Consider the following 25,309-nt stretch of genomic DNA (forward strand, 5'->3'; position numbering starts at 1 on the left):
CTACTTTATTATTTCAATTTTTGTATTCTAGGATTCAAATCATCACAAATATTCAGTTAAATAACTCTATTTTTCTTCATTTTCATGTTTTTTATTTACCCTTCTTCTTTTGTTTTACGCGTCTCGCGTTTTATAAACTAATAGTAATAATATTTAATAATAGTGTATGTTTGAAATTTTTATATGTCTTTATTTCGCTAACGTAAAAATCCCTTCTTCTTTGTAGGGACGGGCGAGTGGTTAACATTGGGAGAAGCGCTATTTATGGAAAGTTCCAACTGCTTTTTTTTGTCCTCTAAAGCTTTTAATTGTTTAGTCAATTTTTCCTTCATTTCTTTATGTCTAGCAAACAATTCAGTTTCCGATTTTTGTAGTTTTTTCTCCTTTTCGGAAACTTTTTGTTGGAAAACTGTTTTCATTTCAATTTCTAGTTTGGCTAACTTGGCCTCATGTAGAGTTTTTTCTTCTTGTTGTTTAGATATTGGATCGAACTCTTTGAAAACTGAATTATCTTGCTTGATACCAAGCTTGGCCAATTTAGAAGACCTGTAGTTTTCGTACAGTATCTTGCTTGTCCTTTCCTTCAATTCCTCCATGAACTGCTTGATCAATAAATTTTTCAAAAGGTTGAAATCAGAGTGATTGTCATTATCAACTTCGATCACCCCCCATGGATAAGAACGGCCTCTCACTTGATTACCATTATAGTTCTCCACAAGATCGTTGGAGCCAATGACAGCATAAGGTAAGCTAGTGAACAGTCTTTCGGATAAGTGGCTATTTTCAACATCATCATTGGAATAAATTGGCGGCTTAAACAGTTCGATATTAGATTGAATTAACTGGTTCATAATGGTTTTCTTGAAACTTAAGATCTCTTCATCAGTCAAGATATCCGATTTAGCAATGACAGGAATCAAGTTACATTTCTCATAAACAGATTGCATGAACTTCAAGTCCAAAGGCTTCAAGTAATGACCTGTAGGTTCAATGAAATAAAGACATGCATGTATTCTTTTGTCGTTTATTGAATGCCTATTAATTTTGTTCTCCGCATCCAAATACTGATCGAAACGAGAATCAATCTCCTTAATGATCGGGTTCCACGACTCTTGATCATTGTTCAAAAAATCACCAAATCCTTCAGTATCAACCACGTTCAAATTTAGTTTAACACCGTTTTCCTCAATAACCGACTCATATGACTTAATTTTGACCTTGTGTTTTTGTTCCTGTGCTTGGTTCTCGTGCCCTTCCTCTTCCTCTTGATCATTCGTAAGTTCTTCCTCCCGGTCTTTCACTAAATTGGCCTCAATATCATCACTGTTAAATAAAGTTTTCATTAAGGTTGTTTTACCAATACCGTTAGAACCTACACATAAGAGGTTGAAACTGAATCCGTTCTTTATGGACCTTCTATGCCATTGCTTGGGTAAGTTTGCAAACCCTACATATCCATTGATTTGACGACGAATAAACTTAACCTCTGGTTGGTCAGGCAGAACTTGACCCTTCTCGCTCTGAGAGGAGGTGATGCCCATACCGAGGCTGGATTCCGCCTTCACGCCGGATTCAGCTGCGTCAAATGTCTCATTGTCGTCATTTTGCGTACCGTTCGTATATTGCGAGTCCACCCCATCATGGTCCTGCGGCTCTTGCTTGATCTGAACATCATTGAATTGATCGTGTTGACGCTCTTCTTGCTCTGGGTCCTGCTTAATGGACACTTGTTCCTCCTTTAAACTCATCGCAACGTAGTATGGTCCGGTGTGTTCGTTTAGTTGTCGTGTGATTCCAGATTTGGTATTTCTTTGATCTGCTTTCCTCGAGAGGTTTTGACCCAATACACAAAACAACACAAAACGCAATTGCTAAAACCGAGACAAAAAATGGCAAAAAACAGGAAGCGAAAACACGCCCCGCTATATCACCATACACGTAGATCATAAAAGACGAAAATATCAAATTAGCCGCCCAGGTGATTCCTTATCAAGAAAGAAAGAGAAAAGAGGAAACTGGAGGAATTCCATATTTTTTTACAGAACGCGAGATAAATTTCACAATTACCAAGAATTAAGTTACTAAAGACGTTTCACACGCTCCCTTACACTGCCTTTTCTTGCAATTCTAGTGCTACTGCTGGTATCTTGCGTTTGACACTAGAATCGGTTTCTTGCCACCCCCAGGAACAATTGGCACACAAAACTAAATAATTGATCTTGCACAACCACAAGACATCAACAAGACTAACGGCGAACATTGCGGTCGCCGCCGCCCGCTTCGCGGAGAAACAACAAAAAACAACGATTATCGTTGTCGAGAAAAGTTCGAAATGTTGGCACAACATGACAAATAAACAGAGCTTTAACTATCGCACTCCGAATTTTGCTTTAAAGAAAAGCGTATAAATGAATTCTGAACAACTGCTACATCACTATGTTTCGGATTCCCTATTGACTGCTCTGGTAAGTTTCCAGGAGTTCAAGCAGCTGCTGCGATCGTACACGAACGACGAGCAGCAACTACGCCGTTGGTACAATTCGCTTCAGGCTAGAGACGCGCAGGTGGCCTCTGACTTACAAGCCCGAATCAAACAGTTCTTTATAGCGCTGCGCTCTAGATTACTGCGATTTCTGGAAAGCGATCAAATGTCTCACTCACTTAGCCTCGAGACACTGATTGACGGATTGTATAAGATTAATGATCTGTTGCAACAGCGTTTGCAGATTCTGGACGATGCTATCCATGAAAAGATCCTAGAACTGGCACAATTCGAAAATATGGTCCGCTCACCGACCGCCGGAGACAATGCCATTCCTGGCCTATTACAAATTATACAATCTTATATCAATCTATTAGAGGAGAATTAGCGGAAAAAACTAGCAGCAGACATCCTGGTCAACCTGTCCCACAGGGTATTCCTTGCCGATCCATTGAAAGGCTTCGTACGTTGAGTTCAGCTGTTTGTTGTCGTTCATGCAGTATCCGTCACCGCTCGTAATTTTTAAGCTTCCAGTGCGTTGCATCTCTGTAAGGAAAACCACACGTTTCACGCGAGAATGGATCAGGGCCATGGAGCACATTGAGCATGGCTCATGAGTCAAATAAACGTCGTAATCAAGGCATAGGTACGCGTTTGATTCTTCATCTACACCCTCCCTAAGTCTCTCGCCTACCGTGCGGATACCCACCATCACACTGTGGTCAATGGGCAGCGAGCTTTCGCAGTTTCTGCCGTCTTCTACCACCACTTTGTCCTTTTTCCTCGATGGGTCAACAAAAACGCTCACCACTGGAAACTGTTTTCCCGCCGCTGCCATATTCACAGACAAGGTCGACACATGCGATAGCTCATTTCGTACTTCCAGCATGTCTATTTTATAGTCGTTTAATATTTGATCATTGGGGTTGCCGTTCCAAATCAACGGCCAGTATTTTACAGACCATACATTGTTCAGTTCCTTTGTGCTAGGCGCAAACTCTGGCACCTTGATCTCATCCCTCAGTTGATATTTTTTTGCTCCAATCCAAATGCTCTTCAATTTATTGTCCATTTCGTTTTCGTGACGAATGTACTCTTTCGAACACAGCACCACTTCCAACGTAGAAGTCTCGACGTTTTTGCGGATCCTTTTCAAGTGTTTCAATGAAATAGGATCATTTTTCTGAAAATCGTTTCGAATTAGCCTACTTTACTAGTTAGTTTACTTCAATAAATACTAAAACAAAAAAAACATTTTACATACTCAATTACTTTCTTTGAGTCTCTTGGCTCTATTACCATACTCCACACATTGACTGCACGTATATACGTTTGGAAGTTAGTTACTCGAAATCGTAAATTCCGTTGGATTTCATAAATACATACTTAACTTGGGTGTATTTACATCTTTAAAATTTCTAATTTGCAGAAGTCGATCTTCTATTATTCCGTTCTGATAATCGATTTTTAGCGGATTATTAACTTTTTTAACCATAACGAACACGCCCAAATGAATACAGTCCTTCAGAATGTCGAATGATATATACTTCCAGATGAGCTATTGATGATTCGCATTAAAAAAAAGAGAAAAAAGAAATCATGGCAATGGCACTAGTGAAGTGAAAAAGTGAAAAACTAAAAAAAAAAATTTGAGTAATTATACGTATGAGAAGCTTATATGAGTTCACCCAAGACAAGCTTAACATTGATTTAGAGACCTGCATTATTTACCAGGAAAATTTCAAATGTGGTCAGTTCAATGGCCTCGATGAAATTCTAACTACGTGTTTCATACTACAAAATTCGAGAAAAGTAGCATTACCATACCTTCCTGGTGACTTAAGTCACAAAGCAGTCATTGACCACTGCATTATTTACCTTTTGACTGGTGAATTTTACAATAACGTGCTAACATTTGGCTATAAAATAGCTAGAAATGAAGATGTCGACAATAGCCTTTTTTGCCATTCTGCAAATGTTAACGTTACATTATTGAAAGGTGTCCCTTGGGAAATGTTCCACAGTTTGATCGGTACAAATTCGTTCGTTGATTTATTGATAAATTATACAGTGGTTCAATTCAACGGCCAGTTTTTCGCTCAAATCGTGGGTAATAGGTGTAACGAACCTCATTTACCGCCCAAATGGGCTCAAAGAACGTCATCTGGCAATACTGCACAAATCAAACAATTGATGGGACCAGTGACAAATAAGCCATTCCTACACAGGCTCAAAATAAATTCTCCCTCTTTTTTTCCTTATGGCAAGATTCTTCCCTTATCATCATCCTTTAAAAAGCTAACTGACGTAAGAGAAACTATTTTCCCCATAAATTTGGTTAAAATTCCCCAAAGACTAAAGGTACGAATCAATTTGACGCTGCAAAAACTGTTAAAGAGACACAAACGTTTAAATTATGTTTCCGTTCTGAACAGTATCTGCTCACCATCGGAAGAAACCGTATCGAATTTGTCGCATTTGAGCAGACAATCACCAAAAGAACAAGTCTTGAGATTTATAATTGTCATTTTACAGAAATTATTACCCCAAGAGATGTTTGGTTCAAAGAAAAATAAATGCAAAATAATCAGGAATCTAAATCTTTTATTAAGTTTACCCTTAAATGGCTATTTGCCATTCGACAGTTTGTTGAAAAAGTTAAGATTAAAGGACTTTCGATGGTTGTTGGTTTCTGATGTTTCGTTCACTAAGCAGAACTTTGAGAATTTAAATCAATTGGTGACTTGTTTCATTTCCTGGCTATTTAGACATTTATTCCCCAAAATTATACAGACTTTTTTTTATTGCACCGAAATATCTTCTACAGTGACAATTGTTTACTTTAGACATGATATTTGGAATAAACTTGTCACCCCTTTCCTTGCAGGATATTTTAAGAAATACTTGGTTGAAAACAATGTATGTAGAAACCATAATAGTTATACGTTGTCCAATTTCAATCATAGCAAAATGAGGATTATACCAAAAAAAAATAATAATGAATTCAGGATTATCGCCATCCCATGCGGAGGGGCAGACGAAGAAGAATTTATGATTTATAAGGAAAATCACAAAAATGCTGTAGCACCTACTCAAAAAGTCCTAGAATACCTAAGGAACAAAAGGCAGACTAGTTTTACTAAAATGTATTCTCCAATGCAAATAGCTGACCGTATCAAAGAATTTAAACAGAGCCTTTTAAAGAAATTCAATAATGTCTTACCAGAACTATATTTCATGAAGTTTGATGTCAAATCATGTTATGACTCAATACCAAGAATGGAGTGTATGAGAATACTCAAGGAGGCATTAAAAAGTGAAAATGGTTTTTTTGTCAGATCGCAATCTTTTTTCAACACCAATACAGGTGTCTTAAAGTTGGTCAATGTAGTAAACGCTAGCAGAGTACCAAAACCTTATGAACTATACATAGATAATGTGAGAACAATTCATTTATCGAATCAGGATGTTATAAACGTTGTAGAGATGGAAATATTTAAAACAGCTTTGTGGGTCGAAGATAAGTGCTACTTGAGAGAAGATGGACTCTTTCAAGGTTCTAGTTTATCTGCACCGATTGTTGATCTGATGTATGACGATCTTTTAGAGTTTTATGGCGAGTTCAAAACCTGTCCTAACCAGGATACATTAATTTTAAGATTGGCTGACGATTTCCTCATAATATCAACAGACCAGCAGCAAATAATAAATATCAAAAATCTTGCCTCCGGCGGATTTCAGAAATATAATGCTAAAGCCAATGAAGACAAGATTTTGGCTGTAAGCTCCCACTCGGATGATGATACGGTTATTCAATTCTGTGCAATGCACATATTCGTTAAAAAATTGGAGGTTTGGAAACATTCAAGCACGATGAACAATTTCAATATCCGTTCAAGTTCAAGCAAGAGAATATTCCGAAGTTTAATAGCACTGTTTAACACTAGAATCTCCTATAAAACAGTTGATTCTAATCTGAATTCAACAACCACCGTTCTCATGCAAATTCATCATGTCGTGAAGAACATTTCTGAAGGTTATAAATCTGCTTTTAAGGATCTATCAATAAACGATAGGGAAAGCATGCAATTTTCTTCGTTCTTACTACGTATAATTGAAATGACAGTAGATGCTTGTCCAATTACGAAATGCGATCCTTTAATAGAGTATGAAGTACGATTCGCCATATTGAATGGATTTTTGGAAAGCCTCTCTTCAAATGCATCAAAATTCAAAAATAATATTATTCTTTTGAGAAAGGAAATTCAACATCTGCAACCACATATATATACATAGTTAATTGGTAACATTAATATATGAAAATACAAACGGCTTATGATGCCGATTAGGAAATTATTACTGCAAAACCCCGTAACAAACGGAAAAGCACTGATTTCTTTTCTCATTGAGTTCCATAGAAACAAGTGTGTTCAACCGAACCCGGGCCCGAAATATGCTCTCAGATTTTCTTCATCCTTTTGCTTTCTTATCCTTTCTATTTCTTCAAAGCCCCCCGACTTTTTCAGGTTTGAATTTCCCACAAAATTTTCCAGTTCATCGTCGAATTCATTACTAGCTTTGAGTTTTCTTTCCATCTCCCACATCTTTTCGGCCTTGTCAATCGCTTCAACCCTGCCATCATGGTCAGGGTTTAAAGATTGAACGGCAACCATGACCTGTTCCCTAACCTGATTGAATGTACCCGGCCTCATAATGGGCAAAATAGGATTACTTTTTGATCTTAAAGGGTTTTTCTCTTGCTCTTCACAACATAACTTGATAAGATCGAAAGTCTCCAATGCCTTACCCAGGTCTTCCTTCAAGTCTAGAATCAACTCTTCCTGTAACGTAAGAAACTGCTGTTCTTCGCAAACCTTATCCAGCTCGGCTTCCCACGTTTTTTTCCAATGCGGCTTTTCAGTATCAACAAACTCCTGTAGTTTGAGTAGACCTGCTTGAGCACTCTCTAAATCCTTAGATACAGTTTCCAACTTCTTTTTAGCGGGCTGAGACCTACGCTCAGCAACGTCTTTCCTCATGATTTCGATCACATCTTGCAAATCATCTACTTTACTTAGCAGAGTATCCGATAAATCGCCGAGTTCGGTCTGTGATTTTTCCATGTATATCCTATTAGAAGAATCTTTGGCAGAAAATGACAAAGATTTGAACTTGTCGACCTTTTGCAAAATGTTAAAAATGGTCTGATTAATATGTGACCTATTAATATTGTGCACTTGTTTAATTTTTCCCAGTTCATACTGAATATCCTTGACCGTTTTATCATCTTCTTTCTTGTTTGGCCCGGGATATTTGTGTTCATTAGCTTCGAGGCCAGATTGTGGTAAAACTTCCGTTTGCCTGCCATTAGTTGCAGAACCAAAACTCATTTCCTTTAAGCGCCTTATTATATCATTCTGACTATTTGATATTTCAATCTTAACTGTGTCAATAAAATCTTTAATCATTTCATTGGAGTCCTCTTGAAGCTTCAACTCGATAACGAATCCTTCTTTAATATCGTGAAGATTTAGTTCCTCTAATTCATAAAATACTCCATATTGGGGATCCATAATATATATATCCGGGAAGGAATTTGCACCGGGAGAATACGTAAAGCGCTCAACAAATAGCAGTCTTAACGCATTTTTTGTAGTTGGAAGTTGTATACGACACTTCTTTGTTTTGTCTCCGATTTTCAAAAATACTGGGGAAGCACCATTCATAGCTTTATCTGGTGAGGTTGTAACAACGCTGGATAATCTTCGCGGAGAAGCACCTGAATTCTCAATGGGCAATGACATTTTAGCCAATGGGTTCGCCCTTGGTACATTGTCAATGCTTTTACCCTTGTTTTCGGCGGAGGTACTATTACTATCATTTTCATTGTCGTTATTGCCGTATAACTTTGATTTTCTGACTGTTTCCTCCAGATGCAACATCGAAGGTGAAGGTGTTGCCATAAGACCAGCAGCAGCAGCAGCTTCCGTCGTAGACTGGTTAGTCAATTTGGCCATATGGTATGCAGAGTATCTCTTTGAGGCTCTCCTTTGTAAATTGGTTCCCTTCTTCAATTGCGAGAGTGCATCATCGTCATCAGATGCGCTTGAGGCATTGTTGGATTTAAGGATTGGTTTAGAATTAGCTGTTGGTTTTGTCACAGTTGCCTGCGCTGACTGAGCAGATGGTGTTCCCGTGGAAGTAGAATTCACTCTTTCCCTGTATATATTTTCTTTCGCATCACTTTGTCTTTGATCACGTACAATGCTGCTTTTTCTGCTACTAAATGGAGTCCCCTCACGGGTGCTTTCACTTCCCAATGAAAGGTTACTAGTGAAGGAAGGATTTTGTTGGTGATGCGATTTTATACTTATCCGATGCTCCTGCTGCATATTCTTCAAAATTGCCTGTTTGACCTTTAGTTTGTCCAAAAGTGTCACTATAATCTCTCTAATTTTTGGTAGATGTTTATTCAAAGTTTCGTCAGATGGAGGTTCCCTTAATGTTACTTCCAATACACGTCTTAAAGCCATTGGTACATCACCAACATCTGACATGTCAACTTTCGCATGCATGAAGAATTTCGATACAACTTTAAAATCATTGCCCAACTGAACGTATGCATCAGATACTGATCTTCCCGAGGTTGCGCCCTTAGACCATTGTGTTAAAACTTGGAGGAGGTGCTTGGTGGACATCAACAACTTTGTTACTGTCGTTTCAATACTACTGCTGCTAGACGCAGTTCTTTTAATCTTCGAGGTACCAGAGGCAGATTCATCTGCAGCCATCTTCATTTAATTTTATAAAATGGTGAGGTTAACTACAACAATTCCGACTAGAAGTTTCTATACTTTTCCCCTTTTCTTGTGTTTGTTTTGATGGCATTATCTCAAGAATGAATAAATAGTGTGCTGGAATTCGTTCATCTCGGCTAGCGAGATATCTTCAAAGAGTAAAGCGCATCTGTGTTTAAAATCAAACTCAAGAAGTGAAAAAGTGGAGTAAAAGACAGGAATTGCCGATTTGAAGTGTAGCAGCAGCGCCAGCAGATAAGCTTATGGATGTTGATGAACCAAATCCTACTGTAATATCAGATTCTGAAGCCGCTGATGAGGAAATTAGTGTCATATACAGACCCGAATTCAATGAAGATTATTTTTGGGCGGAAGAAAATGTCCAAGGAACAAGCAGATCACAGAAAATTGTTAATGAGGGATTGAGCTTGGATTCTACCGCTGGAGAATCTTGTCCTCCTTCCGTAATAGCTGATACACAGGTTACCACAGGCCTTCGGTGGTCTTTGAGAAAGAGGAAAGCTATTCAAAAGATGCCATACAGTTTAGAACGGATAAAGCACAGGCAGTTACTAGAGGGCTATGATATAACTAGTTTTGATACCATTTCCAATCAGTTGATTTTACCAAATAACACTTCTACAGTGACTCACTCAAATAATATTTCGCTTACAAAGAGAACAGATAAACCCTTCGCTGATCAGGAAAGTGTTACAATCGACTCTATTGGATCCGAGAATGATTCGATTGAATCTCAAAGGTATGATAGTGATGAAGAAATACCAAGGAAAAGGCATCGTAATTCTAAAGGTTCCGACGAGAATAAAATGTTTCAATCAGACGATTCTATAGAAAACGAACAAGACTTTGCTAGTACAAATTTACAGGATGCTCAGGATGATGAAGTGATCTTTAGGGGAAGAGTATTGAATGTAAAAACTGGTTATCGTGGGGTTTTGCCGAGAGTTGCTTGGGAGAAGTCGTTGCAAAAGCAGCAGTCTTCAAAAGTTACGAAAAGAAAGACTCGACTATTAAACCATAAGGGGGTGGCCAGGCGAAAAATAAATAAGAGTACCCGTATTGAAGATGAAGAACAAAATTTATTGAGTGATCTTATTGCACCTGATGACGAACAGGATATTGAAGAAGATGCTCCTCCAGATATATACTTAGGAAACCTTTCAGAGGATCGTAAGGCTAATGAAAGGGAATTGAAAGAATTACAGGAATATTACGAAAGCAAGTACAGTGAAGATGAAGAGTCGGCTAGAACGTCTGGTTTTAATCTCAATGGGGGATATCGCAACGAACCGGTATATGAACTAGAATATGACGGACCAGAGAGCTGCCTTCCTCATGTATCTTATAAGGACCAGCCTATTATTTATTTGAATTCACAGCACTCGGATAGCGGATTTAGTGAGCAATACGACATTTCTGGCGAAGATAATCGAAGTGTAATATCCCTAGACGCTGCTGAAGAGCATAATGATGGTATAATTGACAAAATGCTGGTTAAAGCTAAAAGAAATAAATCTACTACTGATTTTAATGCTTTGAATGCTAAAAGGAAGAAAGTGAGAAGGTATAAGTACAAATACCACAATTCTTGCGCGCATCCAACCACAAGGGCTATCAAGGTTGGAAAACGGTCGGCGCATAAATCGCACTTGATAACTAATAGAAATCCAGTTTCAGTTATTCCTAAGGGGAATCATGTCATTGATGAATATCTTTTTGAGCCCTCAGACCCCCAATCCCTAGAACTCGATGAAAACTCTTCTATTAAATCACTGAAAAAGAAAAAGAAGAAGAAGAAAACCCCTGTATACCCAAGTTTGTCCACTGATCTTGAGTTGAGGCGAAAACCAGTTTTCAATACTGTTATCGAAATTCCCACGAACCGGTACGCTTTCACAAAGCCAAATGTGCGCAATAAGAACAACATTAATTATGGCATGGAAATTGAGGAAGAAGACATAAATCATGAACTTGGACCAATAATGGTCGTTCTTGACTCAATTTTACTAAAGAAACCTTTTGAGCCGCCTAATTTCGTCAAAATTCAGTTGCCTGGCAAGAGTTATTCGCTATCAAAATTGAATCCTGCAGATATAGCTGCATCACTACGGGATATATTTAGAGCAATCATCGACAGGGGGATCACTGATACCGAACTAGTTCACTTTAACGAAAGCCTGGTCACTTTTTTGGTGCATCTTGACATGCCCGAACTATTTGACTTAATAGGTGAATTTCATCGTGAATTTAGATCAAAAGTTAACAGTTTGAGGAAAAAAGCCAAACCAATTCACTTTTTTCAAATTGCGACATGCCAATTAATGTTTTTAGAAATATCGAGATATAACAAAATCCCAGCCGCTGCAAAACTTGAAATGGATCTCAAACTTGTAGATCATATTGTCTCTTTTTTCAAACTACTTTCTGTGTGTTATGATTCCGTCATGAAAAATTCTATGCAATACTTGTACACAAGTTACTATATTCTGTCTGCTGTGGTTGATATCATACACAAAAAGGAAGCATTGTGGGATTTATTTCAAAAGCATCCCTTTTTGCCTCAGATTTCGCTGTTGCTGGTCAACATATTTCCTACGAAACACTGCCGCTGGCAGGTTTTAAGATTAGATTCTGAGTTCCAGCCCCTGAATTCGGCGTTTCGGTTCATCAATTATTGCATTGAAACTTGTAATTGGAATGTTACGAATTCCTTGATTCTCTCTCTCGACCGCATATTCAAAAAGAGAAGATTCTCTGATTTCGAAGAAGAGGCTATTCTCTCGCAAAATAATAAGATCATTTTTCCTCCAACGAAGCAGCCTGCGTCTCGATTAATATTTAACAAATATTTGCATTTACTGACATTATGTGAATTATCTAGTTCCGATACACAACGTGTGATACCAATGGGTGAGATTTCTATGAATGATTCTTTGTCGGTTTTGAAGAACCGCCTCAACCTTCTAATTGTTCTAGCAACACACTTTGATCTGAACTTAGAGAAGCGCTTCCAAGAGCTAACACGACCATTATATAGTAAGGAATATTTAGACTTTCATGCACCGAATACAGTCAGGACGATAACAACATTGATTATGCAGGCGAGTCTTTCATTTCTGGAAATTAGTCGGGACAAAAATCACCCATTCAGTGGAAAATTCATAGCGTCATTATTCGGTAAATTGGTACTTCAGCAGCCTTCCATATCGGGAATAACAGAAAATTTTTTGAAGGAGTTCATACCTTTAGTCTCTAAAATGAAAAGAAAAAGTGTGAGTATGCTCAAATTACTGTACCCTTCACTAGTAACCATGTCTCAAGAAAGGGTGTTCGAGGCTTCTTCTGTTTTATTATTGGAGGTATATTTGAAGAGCCTAGATGTCCTGGGTCCAGCTTGGGTGCAAAATTATCTCCTTCAATTTGTAAAGACCAAGGCTCAAGAAAATAAAAGCTGGATAGAATATTATTGTCGGGTCGGAAAGTTCCTCGTAGATGCTGATATATTTACTTGGTGGACCTTCTTTACTTATAACGGCTTAGATGCAGCATTAAGTTTTCAGCTTGCATTTTATTCCCTTATCATTGATTTCTGTGATGCAGATTCTTTTGAACTGCTGAGAAAACCACTTTATTCCATTGCGTCTGATTTGCTGCTCATTTCCAAAGATAACGCTTTCTATCAATTTCTTTCCAATCTCTTGAAGAGAGCACATATTATAGTGACAGATTTGAAACCTGTTTCCGATGAGAATGAACTTTTGAGATTAGTGTCTGTATTTTCTAAAGCATTGAAAAAAAATGCATACCAAGATATATTGTCTGATCTCCTATCTATGGCGAAAAAACATTACGATGAAGGTGACATCAGCAAAAATTTTTTAACGAGATACCTGAAGTTCCTTAACAAAAATTGTTTGACTGAGTTAAGAAATAACCAACTTTTCATCAGTTTAAGAAGGGAGCTGGGTATATCAAGTGATGAGAACGAAAAATGTGGGTTTTGGGACTCCTTCAATGAGGCAGGTGATATGCTCTCAAAAGCAGCATTCGTCGAAACCGGTATTGTTCAAGCTTGTTGTACTGGGAATGAAATTGATGGATATCTTGAAAATTTGAGTACTTTATTCACCTCTGCCATGTTGGAAAGCCCTTTTACATTTTTTTCTGACCTGGTTATTGCACACATATTTGAGAGCAGACCTCTTTTCGACATGAATATCAAGAATTTTCTTCTGTGTCAATTCATCAACCTTTTCAATAAAGTTTTAAGAATGAGATTCGAACAGGTATCTCCTGATGAATTTGCTGAACTTTGCAAAGTATACAGAGCGTTATGTATTGAGTACGCTACAGATGATACTTTCAATAGGAATAGTGATTTAATCACTGTAAAAGATACATTTTTAGCATCTGTTTTGAGAATTGCAGACGGATTTTGGGAGTATGATAGGTTGTCGCAGCTAAGAATGCTTGATAGCGATATGAATATACCTAATCAGATTCCGCATTCTAATATCCAAAGGTCACTATCTGCGATTGTAATAAAGGTAATAGAAAGAAATATAGGAAAAATTGAGGCGTCTGAACCTTTCAAAATCTTCAAGAATACGTAAATTATACACACATGTAATATAAGCATATTAAAAATTTTCCTTAATTTATATCGAATTGGAGTTAAGATCTATCAGTATCAATGATAAAGTTATGTGTTCTCTTGGCAAAATATATCTTGAAAAAGTATATGTCTTTGTTTACGTTTTCCTTAACCTTGCTTTAGTTACTTTAACGCTTGTTGGTTTTTTTTCCTTCCCGGTTGATTAATAATACTTCTAATAATACAATCTTGTTAAGTTCTGTAGCGACAAAACCAAAGTCACTACATTCTCATTGTGGTCTCTAAGTCATCTAATCTTCTCCTGCCTCTTCTGGATAATCTATCGGTTTCTCTCTTCAATCTTCTCAGGTTTCTCTCTTTTTCAATTTCTCTCTTTTGTATTTCTTCTTTTGTCAGTATTTCTACCCTTGGACACCAGTTAGAGCCCAGTTCATCGATATCCAATCTTATACCAGATAAGTATCCAAATGCGGCATCGTTTGGGACATGGTCCTGAATCAGATGACCATCAACCCAGTCCTTCTTTATCTTCAAGATAGTTTCATGAAGCGATTGAGATATTAAAGGGATGAACTCCCTTGTTAGGCCAAGGTCTTGTACAATGGATGTGGCAAATCTTTCTGGAGTAAGAGATTTGTCGTTCAAGTTCCATTGAAAATTATCTTCAAAAAATCTGTCTTGTAAGTTGCAGGTTAGGTTGATTATTACGTGTAAATCAGACATTATCTCAGTAGCTGCAATATTTTCGAGGTCTTTTAACTGCTCTTTAATTACATTCGCAATTTGAGTTTGCAAGGTACCGGAAGTCATATCGAGATCTTTGCAGTATATCGAGGCAAATTCTTCCGGGGATATGGAGTCGTCATTGTAGTTCCAAAGAAACTGGTCTTTTATGGTGTGACCCATATGTTCTATATCCAAAGTAATTGGTATCATGATTGCTTCTCCAGAATTTGCATTCACCTTTGTTTCCTGGTCAGTGTTCAGTCTGTATGGAGATACCACTTTTCCGTTAATGAAAGTATCTCTTATTTTAGGGTATCTCAATATATTGAAGGGATTATGATGCTGGTCTTGCAGATCTGGAAGAACGGCGTTTCCAATATCCTGTGCTTGTGTTTTGTTGTTATTCGGGCCATTGCCCGCATTGTTATTGCTATTCAGACCAGATAGCGATTCCACAACCATGTTTGAACCGACATCGTATTTGTTGTTAGAAATAATATTATCAACGCTGTTCATATTCTCTAGGACATTGTATTCCGAACCGTCCATGGTAACACCGTTTGTAAGTGCCGGAGTATTTTCGTGAGATACTGCATTATCTTTGTAGTGTGTTTCACTATTGTTAAAATTAGTGCCATTCATATTGAATTCATCAAAGAGATCGTTGTCATATTCCGCATAGTTAACCACTTTAGCCCTTTTATGCTGCCTTGTTTGTTGGGCCATTGTAAAAATGGGAATACCATCATCCTCGTTTGTCAATCTGTTGTGGAAGTTGGAGACATAAGCCTGTGGAATGAGCTGGTTTTGAAGCGTCATTGTATGCTGCTGTGAGCCTTTTCTTCTTTCTTTTTCAATGTACTTTATGACAGTCTATTCATTAACCTCTGTTTGTCGTACTTTCTTTTAATGTTTTTTTTTTGTCAAAGTAGTCGCGGCGATTCAAAATGAGCAGATCATTACCTGGTGGACAAAGGACACAGGGTATCTTCTATGTATATAATTTACGTAATTTTTTATGTGAAACAGTCCTTCAAAGTCGCTACAGTGCATGGTTAATCTGTGAATCATGTGGTCTGAGATTGCTTACATTTACTTCAAGCGCGTTTTTTTTAGGGCAATGTTCGAGAAAACACCTAGAGTGACTAAGTAGCATTTTACATCAACATTTCCTTTTGTTTAGTATTTTCTGTAAATCGGATGCTACCTTTGCACTACCGTGGGTTTCCTTGTGGCATATAAAGCATTTGGTACCTTTCTTCATATCCTTGGCAAAACAGGATCCGCAAAAATAATGGCCACAGTTTGTAACCACTGGTGACTTGTAATCTTCCTTACAAAGAGTGCACTTAAACGGTATCTTCTCTAAGTCTAGAGTAACTGTTTTAGAGTCCTCTTTCTCTACATCCCATTCCTGATTCATCTTCCAGCCAGTCTTGAAATCATCCCTCGAGTGTAAGAACTTGCAGCTGTCTCCGTAACCACAATAACCTGTCTGTTTGAAATCTTTGCAAACATCCGGCTGGAAGTCCATAAGCACCGTGGTACGGATATTTGTTGGCTGGTTGATCTGCTTGGCGAGCCGTGTACTTTTACCGCTCATGTTCAATACTGGTTCATCGCCATCGCTGGGTCGCCTCTCCTTCACTTTCTCGGTCAGCTCTTTTCTCTCAGAGTTTAGAAGATCTTCTTTAGTGCTGTCGTCGTTGACAGTTAGAGTGTAATTGTCTAGATCCTCATCCTTTCTCTGTAGTTCACGCTCATTCGCAGGTGGAGGTTGGAATTTCTTGCCATTTCCACTCTTCGTTAAGCCCACGATATCACCGGAACCCTTTTCTTCATCGCTAGCGACAGGTTTCTCTTCGCTAAAATTGATTCTCTGCCTCTTTTTTTGGCTCTTTTCATCAGAGGAGCTTTTGTTCACTAATCTCTTCCTGAACATCAATAGCTGGAGCTCTTTTCAAGTGATGGAACCGTCGATGGCTTTAGCATGAGTCCAGTTTAGGTAGAGATGCCCGTGGCTTTTTCTTATTAATCTCCGGTGGCACGGAAAGAAGCGGGAACAGGACTAAAGGGTTTTTGATCAGCTTCACAAAATATAAATTTGTATACGTTTGTTAATGAAGAAGAGTGGTCATGCAAGGTTACAGTTTAGAATTCGAATTGTCTAGTTGATTCCCTCTAGTGTGAAGACTGACTTCTCAATGAGTGATAACACAGCTAACGTTTATGAAACCAGGGCCAAGTTTGCAGAGACACTGCAACCGAGGATTGGTGGTAATACTACAAAAGTGATACGAGCTGCTTTGGAAAAGAACGAAGCCGAAGGAGGGGTGTCTAAGGATAATGATGAGGGATCGATAGAGAAGGTTAACGTGGCTACTTCACCGCTTCTGACATCAACACCGCCCACAATCTCTAAGGCGCTGGTGAAGTTGTACCCTTATTTAATTCTCATTGACGAATTACTGAACGTTATAACATGGACAGGAAAAAATATTTGGAGCAGTGTTCTGATGCTGTGTCTCTTCATTACTACCGTTGAATATTTCGAAACGCTGGTGAAGTACTTTGGGCACCTTGCCATCATTGCTATTCTCTGGGGTTATTCCCTATTGGACGATCATATTGAGGGCACGTTGAGCTCCTCGCCGACATTAGAGGATATTGCTCTGTTAATGAATAGAGTATCCTTGAAGTCAGATATCTTGCTCTCCCCTATGGTTAATCTTGGAACTCAAGATATTCAAAGACTTCTATATACTACGGTCATATTATCTCCAATTTACGTGATGATAACTTGGCTCCTTCTACCACCGAGAAGCCTAATGCTGATGGTGGGTATATTCCTTTTGACGTATCACTCACCTTGGTCTAAAGTAGCAAGAAGGCTTCTATGGAAGTTTAAGATTGTCAGGCTGCTTGTTTTCTATGTTACTGGTTTAGACCTTGGTGGAATAAATAAGGACCAAGGCATTTTCGCTACAGTGCAAAAGCAAGTGAAGAAGTTAGCATCAACGGAAAACAGCAATGGTATGTTATCCGATTCCAAGCCTATCCGTTTCACTTACGTTTTGTACGAGAACCAGCGTCGTTGGTTAGGCATCGGATGGAAGCCTAGTATGTTGAGTTATGAGAGGACTCCGTGGACCGATGAATTTCTGAATGAGGCTCCCTCTCCTGAAAACTTCCATTTACCTGAAGAGACTAATTCTATGGTTTGGAGATGGGTCGATAAGACATGGAGACTAGACATGACTAATGATGGCGCTATTCAAGTACCCAATTCAAAGGCAAGAACCTCGGCAGACCCCTCACCTGACGAAGGATTCATATATTATGACAACACCTGGAAGAAACCAAGTAAAGAGGACTCTTTTTCTAAATACACAAGGAGGAGGAGATGGGTGAGAACTGCAGAATTGGTCAAAACTTCTGACTTTGATGAAAGTGTAAAAAATTCGAATAGAAATTCTGAAATTGAACAAAATGCCGAAGAAAACAGCACGAATAGCTTAACTGCTGAGCAAGAGCTTGAAAATAGCAAGCAAGAAAAGGATCATGCGAGAAAAGTAGGGGAGCCTACAACAGAAGAGACAAAAGAATTTGCAGAAGCATCAAACATCAATGAAGGCGAGTTTGAAAGAATCTCCTCAACCGATGAAGAAATTTTGAAATCAAGGGCAAGGGACCGGCTGGCGAAGGTATTAGATGACAGCGAAGAGAAAGAGCAATCAAATTCAACCATTGGTCGCGATAGCAAGAAGGCTGTATAAGGCTCGCCCGCGTTGTTACTTTCACATGATATATTTTCTAATTTACTTTATAACATAAGTAGTAATGTCCTATTAAGATAAACTTAGAAAAGGATGTGTAAATTTTCTTCTTCAATGAATAGTAATCCAATTTTTTTATTAACTATACAACGTTATGACTTTAAAAATTAAAAAAATATGTTTATGAATAGTAAGAAAAACAAAAACCGAAACAAAAAAGTTATGAAATCTCCTTCTACTTCCTGTATAATGAACACAAATGAATATTATTCTTTATGCGGATGAAAAAGTATTCTTAGTTTTTTTGTTCCAGTTTCGTTAATGATAGCACTCTGATCATTCCTTATTTTTCTTATAATTTGTTAACCTTCAAAGTTGGTGGCAAAGATTGGATCAATTTCTTAGCCTTACCAGCGTCGTTGATAACCAAAGTGTACAAAGAAGAAGAACCTCTAACCTTGAACTTGGTTTGTCTGAATGGCTTACCGGCCTTGTTCAATTTCTTGTTAATCTTAACAGTGGCGGTCTTAACGTCAGCTCTTCTGGTCAATTCCAAAAATTGTTTGATGTCGGTGATTTCTCTAGCCATTTTTCCTTGATATTTTGTCGTACTATATTCGACCTAAAATGAAAAGCTAATAGACGAAATATGTCTATCTCGAAACTAAAAAATTTAATACTTTAGATTGAAGATTCAACCTTGTGCAAAGCGTGCAGCAGCAATTTCGATTCTACATGCTATAGGAGCTTGGAAAACTCTAGATAATTTTCCACTCAAATGAACGATGCTCCGTCTATTTTTTTCAGCAAGCACACGGACGAGTTCTCGTTTTCGCAAAAAAAGATTTTATGACTGTGTGGGTGTATTAAAATGCACGGATGTATCTTCATTAGACGAAACTTCTGTCTTGGAATAATATTGAAGAAAAAATAAATGAATATTAGCACGCGAATATATGAGATGCCCTGTTTATTATAGTAACAGACGGTATTTGACATCATGTCTGGAAAGGAAGTTTACTAGCAAGATCGTGGTGTTTTCGAATACTATCTACGTGTTGCAATTTTACAAAGTAGTTATGGTATGTGCATGTGATAAAGTCTCTTTTTCTTTTTGTTTATTGTTATTTGTTTCTATTTTTTTTTTTTAATCGCGCTAATACTTGAAAGAATGCGTAAAACCCGGAAATGGGACGTGATTATGGGATCATAGCATGACTGCGAGCTAGAGAGCCTCTGAAGACTTTGCTTTTTATTCAGCTCTCTAGTCATATATTTGGTTTCACAGACGTTGTAGTCTACCTGAGACAATAACACTTGAAAAGAAATCTTGGTGCTACTGGGAGCAATATCATCGGGTAAAGAAGGGGGAAATCATATCAAATGTCAGGGTTCATTAAGAGCACGTTGCTTAGTTTGGGCCAAGATTACTTGGGAGATCAATATCAAGAGTTCGCGGAACAACATTTCCAGCCAACCAAGGATCCGTTTTATGAAACGAACAAAGACGGCAAAAAGCATCGTCGCAGACTGCCATATTATTGCACTAAGGATGAAAGCAAAGCGTGGAAGAAGGTCCAAAATAAAGCCTGGCTGCATGACAAGTCAGTGTGTGGATGCTGTTGCTGGACAAACACTGTAGGGTGGGCGCCATTACTTGCACTTCTACCAGTGATAGGACCCTTATTGATGTACTGGGTGCATGATAAGTTAATCGAATTGGCAGATGATAGATATAAATTACCTACTGAAATCAAGGTCAAAATGCACGGTAATATTGTTATTGATTTACTTATTAGTTTGGTTCCTATCCTAGGAAGTGTTTTTGCATGGTTACACGCATGTTCTACAAGAAATGCAGCTATTGTTTACAATTTTGTTGGAAAAAGGGCATTGGAAAGGAAGCAAGAGGAGATCATGCATCAAACAAAGGAAAACGAGAAACATTATAATGTCAATACAGCAGGCCCAGTAGTTAGTGGCAACGAAAAAAAAACGAATATAAACAGAAACAATGGTAAAGTCTACAACAGACCGCCGGCGGCAACTCCACCTGCGCCGGCATACACACGGAATACTAACGCCCGTACTCAAAGAGGTTACAGGTGAAATCACCGGTAATAAGACCACATTTTTATCTACAAGTATGACGCAATCAAAAATTTATAATGTAAATATATTTTTATCGTAAACATATATATAAGAAGTAATAGAGGATGTTTGACATGATCGTATTATATATGCATATACGTATTGAGGGGTTATATGGTCGTTAAATCGTTAAAGAGGCCCGTTTTCTTTGAAAATATGCTAATGAAAGCAAACCGGCCGGCTAGATGTGGTACTGTTGTAAATCAGAAAGTCTCCTTTCATTGTTTTGGGAGTTAGAACCCCTTCTGGTCTTGTTAAAGACGGTCTTGATTTCGCCAGAATCGATCAAATCGTTAATTTCGTCTCCTGGCTTGCCCCAATTGCCCTTCCCGTAGCCTCCTCTCTTGACGTGATTGGGAGATTCCCCAAAGTTTCCGTTATGGGTGAAATACTTTGGGTTAGACTTTGCTTCGTGGACTGTCCATTTGCTAGTTCTGGTCATGTTTGAATTGACTTTGTGATGGAAATTTGTGTGCTTTAATGTTGTGTTATAATGTAATCTAATAAGATTTATTTAACGTCTTTGTTATGCTAGTAATAAGTTTTACATAATAAAGGGAGAAAGGGAAGCAGCACAGAGTAGCACAAATCTATAGCTAGAACTCTCTCTTTATATATATTTCCAGTGGTGTCCGGATTGCCCACCTATGCCATCTATATCCACGCAGTGGCCATAAACGCCTACAAAATTTCTACCCCAATCCAGCAGCTTCCATCACAATCTCGTATACCACCATACATACACACTATCACTGTTGTGCAAAATTACTCCTGAGGGGGGTGGTTCAATACGGTGCAGGCTTTCTTTCCGCATAATCCCATGAAAACCCCACAATCGCCTCCGCCCCTTTAACAGTGCACGGCGCTAGCTCAAATTCTTCCCCCGCCACATTTACTGTGGCAAAGAAGGTGCATAATCAAAACATATACGTATGGGAATGTGGAAATGGAAAGGGCGACCTAATATCGGACAGTAGTGAGTCACTTGCTCTTTGTTTGTTACCATACTACCACCCCTCTCCCCCGGCTCCTGTGCTAGAATGCAAAATGTCCCATGGCGTCTCATGGTGGCAGTCAATACTTCATGTCCACCCACACGACGAGCCAAGAACCAGGTACATTTTGAATCCATATAGTAGTACGATTTAATAATAAGCCGAGTCTGTCGTTTGCTTGCGCCAATCTTCATAGTTGAAAAATAATGTGGGATATTGTTAACGCTTTTTCTTGAGTGTACAAGTATCATTTTACTCCTCTCCACAAGATATTTTAAGAGCAGGTTACGTTTTGTTGATGAGTGTAAAAATTTACTGACAATTGTTGAGATTCCATTATTTAACGAGTTAATATTATTGGGTATACTGAATATACTAGAATTTCTTCTCGAGGATATAGGAATCCACAAAAGGGAATCGATAGTTCTACATAATAATAATACTATATCTTCTTTCCTTTTATATGTTGTCATTCATTTTCCTGTTACATTATCAATCCTTGCATTTCAGCTTCCATTAGGTTGGATGACTGTTTCTCAATCTTTATGCCATCCTCTTACACCGCATGTGATAAGATAATACTAGATAGATGATATTAGAATTTCATTCCAACACATTCCAACAATATCATCGGTTCCTCTGGTATAGTGATGATGAGACCAAGATGGAACGGGCATTATAATGATCCATTTTTCAATGGTTGTTCAACCCGTCCCAGTGGCCGAGTGGTTAAGGCGATGCCCTGCTATTTCCTTAGAAGAGCAATTAGGCATTGGGTTTTACCTGCGCAGGTTCGAATCCTGTCTGTGACGCTTTTTTTGGTTCCCTTTCTCCGAGGAAAAAACGGGTAGAAATTCCCGCATGCGGCCTAAAAAAATCCGGTTTTTTTGAATTTTTTTTTAGCACTCGCCTTTTTTGTCTCTGCCAGGTGGAAAAATGACGATGAAGACGGCTGGAATTGCGCTGCATCCGCTTACGTAGGATAAAACGTCTACAAAGATTTACGAACTTTATTGCTCGAGGATTCTTTATCCATATTTTTTTAGTTTCCCCTCATTTCACAATGGGTTTACCGTAGTTTTTTCGTACGCCTTGTCATAGATAATAGTCAGTCATCTATTCCATTTGTTGGAGAAACAAACCTCTTTACCTAATTTACAATTTCATAAAGACTTATTGTATCTACATGGTAATAACAAATTAGAAAAATTTGGGAGGGAAAAAAAAACCGATTACTCTAAAAAGAAACTGCTAGCGTCAAGTAATTACACCAGGAATAAAAAAAAAGAAGAAAAATGGATCCTACAAGAGCTCCAGATTTCAAACCGCCATCTGCAGACGAGGAATTGAATCCTCCACCAGATCCAGAATCTAAAATTCCCAAATCTATTCCAATTATTCCATACGTGTTAGCGGATGCGAATTCCTCTATAGATGCACCTTTCAATATTAAGAGGAAGAAAAAGCATCCTAAACACCATCATCATCATCATCACCATCACGCTCTCAAAGACGGTAATGATAAAAAACATCAGCACATTCCATTGAACCAAGACGATTTTCAACCACTTTCTGCAGAAGTGTCATCTGAAGAGGACGATGCGGATTTTAGGTCTAAGGAAAGATCCGGTTCGGATTCAACCACAGAATCAGAAACCAGAGGTGTCCAAAAATATCAGATTGCTGATTTAGAAGAAGTTCCGCACGGAATCGTTCGTCAGGCAAGAACTTTGGAAGACTACGAATTCCCCTCACACAGATTATCGAGAAAATTATTGGACCCAAATAAACTGCCGTTAGTGATAGTAGCATGTGGGTCTTTCTCACCAATCACATATTTGCACTTAAGAATGTTCGAAATGGCTTTAGATGCCATCTCTGAGCAAACAAGGTTTGAAGTGATAGGTGGTTATTACTCCCCTGTTAGTGATAACTATCAAAAGCAAGGTTTGGCGCCATCCTACCATAGAGTACGTATGTGTGAATTGGCTTGTGAAAGAACATCATCTTGGCTGATGGTGGATGCATGGGAATCATTGCAACCCTCATATACAAGAACTGCTAAAGTCTTGGATCATTTTAATCACGAAATCAATATTAAGAGAGGTGGAGTGGCTACTGTTACTGGAGAGAAAATTGGTGTAAAAATAATGTTATTAGCCGGTGGTGATCTAATAGAGTCAATGGGTGAACCAAACGTTTGGGCGGACGCCGATTTACATCACATTCTCGGTAATTACGGCTGTTTGATTGTAGAACGTACTGGTTCTGATGTAAGATCTTTTTTGTTATCCCACGATATTATGTATGAGCACAGAAGGAATATTCTTATCATTAAGCAACTCATCTATAATGATATTTCTTCCACGAAAGTTCGTCTATTTATCAGACGCGCCATGTCTGTGCAATATCTGTTACCAAATTCGGTTATCAGGTATATCCAAGAACATAGACTGTATGTGGATCAAACTGAGCCTGTCAAGCAAGTTCTTGGAAACAAAGAATGATTTGCCATCCGGAATTGCTTCGTTCTTTTTTCATCTTTCTCTTTACAGTTTCTAATTTTTTCCCCTTATCCATTAATTAGAATGTATAAGTGAGTAGAAATGTGATATATGACCTACCCATCTGTATTTTAGTATTTTTTTTTTCTATCTGTAGTATAATTCAATTTTACACTTTTTCTCCGCCTTTTTCTCTTGAAGTAACTTCCTAAAACCTTCAGCGGTTAAATTAAAGATAAAAAATTGGAAGGAAAACGAATAATAAGGAAAAAATTGCAACAGCCTATCAGCTCATCATTGGCTTCCGACAATCCTAGATATACCCTAATGGCGAAAGATATTACATTCTTCACCGTCTTTTTAGAAAGCTGTGGGCCTGTGAATAATGACAAGACAGGAAAATTATTATCTTCTTGGACTTCAACCGTACGTATCGAGGGACCAGATGTAATAGATCCAAGTTCATTGTATATTCCAATATTATCACCTGGAATGTTAAAAGTATGTTTCCTCATTCAAAATTGAAACTGCAACCATGAATGAAACGTTACTAACTATAATAACTGGTAGGTTTGTCATTCTACCAGGAAAAGTGAAGATTAAACTGAGTTTTAAAATGAACAATCAATTAGTTACAGAAGAGCAAGAATTTTTTACGAAATTGTGCGAAATTGTAGGTTCAAGTGTTCACTTTTGGGAGGAGCAATTGTTTTATAAAGTTCAAGACGTAAGCACCAAAGAAAATTGCATCGTTCTCAATTTAAAATGTACAATTCTAACGGACGCTCAAATAAATACGTTCATAAACAAGCCTAGGGAGCTTCATTCGCATGCGAAAGGATATCCTGAAATCTATTACCTTTCTGAGTTATCCACGACTGTCAATTTTTTTTCTAAAGGGGGGAATTTTGTCGAAATAAGCCAGGTTATCCCTCATTTTAACGAATATTTTTCGTCTTTAATAGTTTCCCAATTGGAGTTTGAATATCCGATGGTCTTCTCCATGATTTCAAGACTCCGATTGAAATGGCAGCAAAGTTCGCTCGCCCCGATATCGTACGCCCTAACGAACACTTCGGTACTGCTTCCAATAATGCTCAACATGATTGCCCAAGACAAATCTTCGACAACCGTGTATCAAATTCTTTGTCGGAGAAGAAGCCCTCCAATTCAGAATTTTCAAATTTTTTCCTTACCGGCAGTGAAGTATAATAAGTAGAACGCATAAAACATAATCTAATC

The 25,309-nt window shown here is 38.1% G+C and overlaps 14 protein-coding genes and 1 non-coding gene across 15 annotated transcripts; 8 read left to right on the forward strand and 7 right to left on the reverse strand.

Annotated features, from left to right (window-relative positions):
- Positions 1-197: 197 nt before the first annotated feature.
- On the reverse strand, positions 198-1,748 carry CDC3 (septin CDC3; the record flags this gene model as incomplete). The annotated part of the gene is made up of 1 exon (XM_033912166.1): positions 198-1,748. One exon carries the CDS (start codon positions 1,746-1,748, stop codon positions 198-200), a length of 1,551 nt encoding a protein of 516 aa, XP_033768057.1.
- Positions 1,749-2,408: 660 nt separating this feature from the next.
- Positions 2,409-2,870, forward strand: NKP2 (Nkp2p; the record flags this gene model as incomplete). The annotated part of the gene is made up of 1 exon (XM_033912167.1): positions 2,409-2,870. The coding sequence occupies one exon, from the start codon at positions 2,409-2,411 to the stop codon at positions 2,868-2,870; it is 462 nt and encodes a 153-aa protein (XP_033768058.1).
- Positions 2,871-2,879: 9 nt separating this feature from the next.
- On the reverse strand, positions 2,880-3,554 carry TAD3 (Tad3p; the record flags this gene model as incomplete). The annotated part of the gene is made up of 1 exon (XM_033912168.1): positions 2,880-3,554. The coding sequence occupies one exon, from the start codon at positions 3,552-3,554 to the stop codon at positions 2,880-2,882; it is 675 nt and encodes a 224-aa protein (XP_033768059.1).
- Positions 3,555-4,147: 593 nt separating this feature from the next.
- EST2 (telomerase reverse transcriptase) lies at positions 4,148-6,778 on the forward strand (the record flags this gene model as incomplete). Its single annotated transcript, XM_033912169.1, has 1 exon — positions 4,148-6,778. One exon carries the CDS (start codon positions 4,148-4,150, stop codon positions 6,776-6,778), a length of 2,631 nt encoding a protein of 876 aa, XP_033768060.1.
- A 134-nt stretch (positions 6,779-6,912) lies between these two features.
- On the reverse strand, positions 6,913-9,279 carry BUD6 (formin-mediated actin nucleation enhancer; the record flags this gene model as incomplete). The annotated part of the gene is made up of 1 exon (XM_033912170.1): positions 6,913-9,279. The coding sequence occupies one exon, from the start codon at positions 9,277-9,279 to the stop codon at positions 6,913-6,915; it is 2,367 nt and encodes a 788-aa protein (XP_033768061.1).
- Positions 9,280-9,542: 263 nt separating this feature from the next.
- Positions 9,543-13,913, forward strand: MMS22 (Mms22p; the record flags this gene model as incomplete). Its single annotated transcript, XM_033912171.1, has 1 exon — positions 9,543-13,913. The coding sequence occupies one exon, from the start codon at positions 9,543-9,545 to the stop codon at positions 13,911-13,913; it is 4,371 nt and encodes a 1,456-aa protein (XP_033768062.1).
- Positions 13,914-14,176: 263 nt separating this feature from the next.
- SFH1 (Sfh1p) lies at positions 14,177-15,460 on the reverse strand (the record flags this gene model as incomplete). The annotated part of the gene is made up of 1 exon (XM_033912172.1): positions 14,177-15,460. One exon carries the CDS (start codon positions 15,458-15,460, stop codon positions 14,177-14,179), a length of 1,284 nt encoding a protein of 427 aa, XP_033768063.1.
- A 343-nt stretch (positions 15,461-15,803) lies between these two features.
- On the reverse strand, positions 15,804-16,583 carry CWC24 (U2-type spliceosomal complex subunit CWC24; the record flags this gene model as incomplete). Its single annotated transcript, XM_033912173.1, has 1 exon — positions 15,804-16,583. One exon carries the CDS (start codon positions 16,581-16,583, stop codon positions 15,804-15,806), a length of 780 nt encoding a protein of 259 aa, XP_033768064.1.
- A 262-nt stretch (positions 16,584-16,845) lies between these two features.
- On the forward strand, positions 16,846-18,417 carry PEX30 (peroxisome biogenesis protein; the record flags this gene model as incomplete). The annotated part of the gene is made up of 1 exon (XM_033912174.1): positions 16,846-18,417. The coding sequence occupies one exon, from the start codon at positions 16,846-16,848 to the stop codon at positions 18,415-18,417; it is 1,572 nt and encodes a 523-aa protein (XP_033768065.1).
- Positions 18,418-18,769: 352 nt separating this feature from the next.
- RPL38 (60S ribosomal protein eL38) lies at positions 18,770-19,006 on the reverse strand (the record flags this gene model as incomplete). The annotated part of the gene is made up of 1 exon (XM_033912175.1): positions 18,770-19,006. One exon carries the CDS (start codon positions 19,004-19,006, stop codon positions 18,770-18,772), a length of 237 nt encoding a protein of 78 aa, XP_033768066.1.
- A 794-nt stretch (positions 19,007-19,800) lies between these two features.
- Positions 19,801-20,526, forward strand: SPAR_L03430 (uncharacterized protein; the record flags this gene model as incomplete). Its single annotated transcript, XM_033912176.1, has 1 exon — positions 19,801-20,526. One exon carries the CDS (start codon positions 19,801-19,803, stop codon positions 20,524-20,526), a length of 726 nt encoding a protein of 241 aa, XP_033768067.1.
- A 223-nt stretch (positions 20,527-20,749) lies between these two features.
- Positions 20,750-21,010, reverse strand: TMA10 (Tma10p; the record flags this gene model as incomplete). The annotated part of the gene is made up of 1 exon (XM_033912177.1): positions 20,750-21,010. One exon carries the CDS (start codon positions 21,008-21,010, stop codon positions 20,750-20,752), a length of 261 nt encoding a protein of 86 aa, XP_033768068.1.
- A 1,264-nt stretch (positions 21,011-22,274) lies between these two features.
- Positions 22,275-22,375, forward strand: SPAR_Ltrna14S. Its single transcript has one exon. It is a non-coding gene; the product is annotated as a tRNA-Ser (tRNA).
- Positions 22,376-22,858: 483 nt separating this feature from the next.
- Positions 22,859-24,070, forward strand: NMA1 (nicotinamide-nucleotide adenylyltransferase NMA1; the record flags this gene model as incomplete). Its single annotated transcript, XM_033912178.1, has 1 exon — positions 22,859-24,070. One exon carries the CDS (start codon positions 22,859-22,861, stop codon positions 24,068-24,070), a length of 1,212 nt encoding a protein of 403 aa, XP_033768069.1.
- Positions 24,071-24,394: 324 nt separating this feature from the next.
- REC102 (Rec102p) lies at positions 24,395-25,286 on the forward strand (the record flags this gene model as incomplete). Its single annotated transcript, XM_033912179.1, has 2 exons — positions 24,395-24,493; positions 24,570-25,286. 2 exons carry the CDS (start codon positions 24,395-24,397, stop codon positions 25,284-25,286), a joined length of 816 nt encoding a protein of 271 aa, XP_033768070.1.
- Between the last annotated feature and the right edge of the window lie 23 nt (positions 25,287-25,309).

This window comes from Saccharomyces paradoxus, assembly GCF_002079055.1.
Source record: "Saccharomyces paradoxus strain CBS432 chromosome XII sequence".
Lineage (NCBI taxonomy): Eukaryota > Fungi > Ascomycota > Saccharomycetes > Saccharomycetales > Saccharomycetaceae > Saccharomyces > Saccharomyces paradoxus.